This window comes from Penaeus vannamei, chromosome 31, assembly GCF_042767895.1.
Source record: "Penaeus vannamei isolate JL-2024 chromosome 31, ASM4276789v1, whole genome shotgun sequence".
Taxonomy (NCBI): Eukaryota; Metazoa; Arthropoda; class Malacostraca; order Decapoda; family Penaeidae; genus Penaeus; species Penaeus vannamei.
The window spans coordinates 30,107,884-30,112,883 of record NC_091579.1 but is presented as its reverse complement, the minus strand read 5'-3'; the positions used below and the strand labels follow the sequence as shown (position 1 = coordinate 30,112,883).

The following is a 5,000-nucleotide window of genomic DNA, read 5'->3' as shown; positions in this document are numbered from 1 at the left end:
CACTTCCTTCTTCTTATCAAACACTGCTTCACTTAATTTTCTAGTATCATAAACATTCACTCTGCCATTAGAATTTGCAAAAGCAACAAACTTTTCATCATGGCTAATATCAACTTTCCAAAATCCAGATGAAGTATCAGGAGCTGTGATTTCCTGAATCACCTTCCCTGTTCCGAGTTCATACACATAGGTTATCCCCTTTTCACTCAGGCCTATGTATAGTTTGCCAGATCGATATACTATATTGCTAACACTCAAAGCATTGTCGCGGTCTTCACGGTTTATCTGGCTTGGAAGCGAAGACAGCAAAGACACCTTGTTTGTGTTGAAGTTGAAGTCTGTGAGATTAGTCACATCTGTGGCTGAGTATATACTGGACTCTGACTGTGTCAAGGTAGCATCCACTGTATCACTTCTAATATCTAAGATGTGGCTCATAACATCTGAAAAATATAAATAGGCACTTTGTCACTGGTAGTAATTAAAATGTTCATAGAGATGAATTAATCCACATTGACGGTAAAATGTATAATTTACATAAATTCAATATATTACCAATATTCATAAGAATCCATATGTGTGTGTGTGTGTGCGTGTGTGTGTGTGTGTGTGTGTGTGTGTGTGTGTGTGTGTGTGTGTGTGTGTGTGTGTGTGTGTGTGTGTGTGTGTGTGTGTGTGTGTTTTTGCGTGTGTGTGTGTGTTTTTGCGTGTGTGTGTGTTTTTGCGTGTGTGTGTGTTTTTGCGTGTGTGTGTGCTTTTGCGTCTGTGTGTGCTTTTGCGTGTGTGTGTGCTTTTGCTTGTGTGTGTGTGCTTTTGCGTGTGTGTGTGTTTTTGCGTGTGTGTGTGTTTTTGCGTGAGTGTGTGTTTTTGCGTGTGTGTGTTTTTGCGTGTGTGTGTGTGTGTGTTTGCGTGTGTGTGTGTGTGTTTGCATGTGTGCGTATTTTTGCGTGTGTGTGTGCTTTTGCGTGTGTGTGTGCTTTTGCGTGTGTGTGTGCTTTTGCATGTGTGCGTGTGTTTTTGCGTGTGTGTGTGTTTTTGCGTGGGTGTGTTTTTGCGTGTGTGTGTGTGTGTGTGTTTGCGTGTGTGTGTGTGTGTTTGCATGTGTGCGTATGTCGTGTGTGTGTGCTTTTGCGTGTGTGTGTGTTTTTGCGTGTGTGTGTGTTTTTGCGTGTGTGTGTGTTTTTGCGTGTGTGTGTGTTTTTGCGTGGGTGTGTTTTTGCGTGTGTGTGTGTGTGTGTGTGTGTTTGCGTGTGTGTGTGTGTGTTTGCGTGTGTGTGTGTGTGTTTGCATGTGTGCGTATTTTTGCGTGTGTGTGTGCTTTTGCGTGTGTGTGTATTTTTGCGTGTGTGTGTGCTTTTGCGTGTGTGTGTGTTTTTGCGTGTGTGTTTTTTTGCGTGTGTGTGTTTTTTTTGCGTGTGTGTGTGTGTGTGTTTTTGCGCGCGTGTGTGTGTGTTTTTGCGTGTGTGTGTTTTTTTGTGTGTGTCTTAATGTGCTAACACAAGGAATATATGTATATAAGCACTGTCCACTCTGGTTTCACTTTATCAATTTTGTTTACAAGGAAAAATGGCTCCTGAGAGAGAGAGAGAGAAAGAGAGAGAGAGAGAGAGAGAGAGAGAGAGAGAGAGAGAGAGAGAGAGAGAGAGAGAGAGAGAGAGAGAGAGAGAGAGAGAGAGAAAATAACACTGTAAAGCAGCTTTACCTGTTGGGTCACTGGAACTTGGGATATTGTATATACACACTCCCTTCGGGCCAGATAACACAACTTTTGAATTCATAACCAACATCTGAAATGTAAACATAGCTGTCATTGTTAATGGTGTTTACCATTGTATATTTTAAAGTCATCTATAAATGACTGCATGCACTTTTATTTTATAGATACATCAGAAAATAATACTTATAACATGAAGGGGAGGAAAAGTAGTACACATCAATATCCTGAGTGAAATCAAGCATTATCAAACTGAGTGATATTACATGTTATAATTAACTTGTAAAACCTATGCACTTGCATAGACTGAAAGCCATTCACTTTAAGATTTTTTTTTATCTGTTACATAGTATACTATTAGAAAAACAATCAAGATTCTATTTGGAAACTTACATCAGAAAAAGTCTCTTTAGCATATATCACACATAATTACCTACAATCAATCTATTAGAAAAGCAATAACACATTCAATTTGAAAATATTCAACAACCCTCCTTCACACTACCTCCTTCGTCCGGTTTGGAGTGTAAGCAGCAGTAATCAGACTGAAGTCTCTATCTTTCGTGAGGCCGGCATCAGGACCCGCTGTCAGCTTTTCTGGGACACTCAGCTCCCACACTTCATGGGCATGTTCTTAAAATAATCATAATAGTAATGAAGATGATGATGATGTTGATAATGATGATGATATGCCTACCAATAAAAAACAACAGCTTATGCTCAGTGAATCCTTAGGAATGGTCAATACTTTTCCCTCTAAAGAGACAAATGTTCTTTTTACATATATTGGCCTGTACTTGTCAGTACAGGATACATCATATGAGGGCATGGACATCCAAAGGATTTCTAAGACCAAATATAACTTCTTAGTGATGGGTAGGTTATAGCCATCATACTATAACAGCCTACTATGTGTGAACACATCATGACTCGCAGCAGATAGCCAAACTGTACAGAGTTTAGGCCTAGTCACAAAGTCTACACCATTATGTAATATTACATCACAAGTAAATCAGGCCCCGCCACTATAGGGATAGACAATGGCCTAAGAACACCTATGGCTATGCATGTCCTTATATCTGCTATGAGTTTAAGATTATATGGAAAGATTTAGAATATCATTTACAAGATATCTACTACTAGTCTGGAAACTATTTTTAGCACAGGCAAGTTTGGATCTCGATTTTCAAACTGCAAGACTGTGAAAGAACTTGATGTTTTGCATGAATATAGTTTGAAAAGAAACTTTCTGAAGTATTTTTCACTATAATAGGAATAAATCCACTTAGAATACATTAAAAAGAGTGAGTACAGTATTAAATACAATTACTTTTCAAGTTAAAGTGAGGTTATGCAATTATGGAGTATCATGTTGTCAATATATAGAAAAATGCAAAGAATATCTTGCTTTCAGTAATAGTATCTGGGGCAATACTTTTACATATACCCTTTTTGAAAATATTTCCCATAAAAAATTAAAATCAAAATTTGCATATAGAAAAGAACATACCACATTTCTGTTTAATGAATTGCTAACCAAGAGCCATACAGCACCATACATGAAAACACTGTCCTTACCTCTGGAGGAAGCCAGGAGAAGTCTGCTATCATTACGGAAAACAGCACAAGAGATAACTCCTTGAACATCATACATCAGGAGGTCTTCATATCTGTAATATTGAATTACTATTAGAGTGTTTATAACTGTGAGATAAAAGAGTTTTCTGTTGTAAAAGGCAACATTGATTTTGTATGATACAGACATTCCATGACTGACCACTAATTAATAAACAAGTGAGTGTTTCAGAGACAACTGGCCTGATTACACATTGTATGCCTATTGGTTCTCCATTAAAAGCAATCAAAAACTCCACCATATTTTTGGGCAAGAAAGAATTACAATACGGCGTCACTATCTTGCTGGACTGAAGATTGTAAGCCATACCTTCCCAGACCATAGAAAGTATCATTTGGATCTGAATAAACTATAGCCAATATCATCCAAATAAGAGTAACTGCAGGTGTCTTCTACCATTCAACTTTAGAATGACAGGTGAAAAATTAAAATATGAAAGCCTCAACATCTATCAGTAGCCCAGACTGTACAGTTTGGTCAAAGTCTGTCTGCGCAAATGTAGTTCTCTGGTAGCTTTCTGCGCACTCTTAGTTCTTTTTTAAATTGTCTTGCGAGTATAAAATTCTTTTGACCTTTCCACACACTTGTTTCCGCGTATTCGTCCGCACAAAGGTAGACAAATTGATGATTTCCGTGCATGAAAAATGCAATACTCCCCATGCAAGAAAAATACTCCACAGTCTGGTCAGTAACAACAATTTTTTTTTTTTTCGCAAGGGAGAATGAAAGCAAGTTACTCGTTCCAGTAGGTTTTCAGATTCTCAGCCAAATCTTAACTTGTTTTATACAAAAGAAAAAAAAAGTCCCATATATATCTATTACCTCCATTAAACCCGGCAATTCTCACCCTTAGCACTGCATCTCTGTGACAAAATCTCAAAGAACTGAACTGAACATCTACCACAGTAAAGAACTGAACTGAACATCTACCACAGTAAAGAACTGAACTGAACATCTACCACAGTAAAGAACTGAACTGAACATCTACCACAGTAAAGAACTGAACTGAACATCTACCACAGTAAAGAACTGAACTGAACATCTACCACAGTAAAGAACTGAACTGAACATCTACCACAGTAATGGTTTTAAAGTTATAAGTATACACCATTTCCACACACAAACCTCCGAATGGACTGAAAGAACCATTCATCTTCCGAATCCCCACTCTCTGCTGCGCTGTCAAACATGACGAGGAAGCCAATGGAGACGAAACTCTGCCTCCTCTTCAGGCTTTGTTTACACGCTCAGCTGTTGTGGTCACGTGGTGGGCGGTGAGACAACCCCGCACCCACTCAACTAGTGGGTGCGGGATATATCTAGTGCTGTATTGTCATGATTATCATTGTAGTTGTCATTGTTGTTGTTAATGTAATAATAAGAGCAACAATGGTGATGATAATGATAATGATACTAATATTGATAATGATGATGATGATGAGGAGGAGGAGGAGGATGAAGATGATGATGATAATAATAATAATGGTAATAATAATGATAATAATAACAATAATACTAATGTTACTATCATTGTCATCATTATTTTATTATTATCCTGATCATTACCATTAATGATAGAATGATAATAATAGTAGTTGTTATCATTATCATTATCATTATTACTATTATCATAATCATTATTATCGTTAC

At 37.6% G+C, this 5,000-nt stretch overlaps 1 protein-coding gene across 1 annotated transcript in view; it reads right to left on the bottom strand.

The window, feature by feature from the left end:
- The window catches only part of LOC113822672 (WD repeat-containing protein 73), a 5,002-nt gene extending 370 nt beyond the window's left edge, over nucleotides 1–4,632 (bottom strand). Inside the window, exons 1-5 of the mRNA XM_070144065.1 lie at nucleotides 4,476–4,632; nucleotides 3,293–3,384; nucleotides 2,220–2,347; nucleotides 1,703–1,787; nucleotides 1–443 (exon numbers count right to left, since the gene is read on the bottom strand). The exon at nucleotides 1–443 is cut by the window's left edge and continues 370 nt beyond it. Of these exons, the coding sequence (XP_070000166.1) occupies nucleotides 1–443; nucleotides 1,703–1,787; nucleotides 2,220–2,347; nucleotides 3,293–3,384; nucleotides 4,476–4,540 (813 nt within the window). The 5' untranslated portion in view covers nucleotides 4,541–4,632. The remainder of the gene's footprint in view (nucleotides 444–1,702; nucleotides 1,788–2,219; nucleotides 2,348–3,292; nucleotides 3,385–4,475) is intronic.
- Nucleotides 4,633–5,000: the final 368 nt, after the last annotated feature.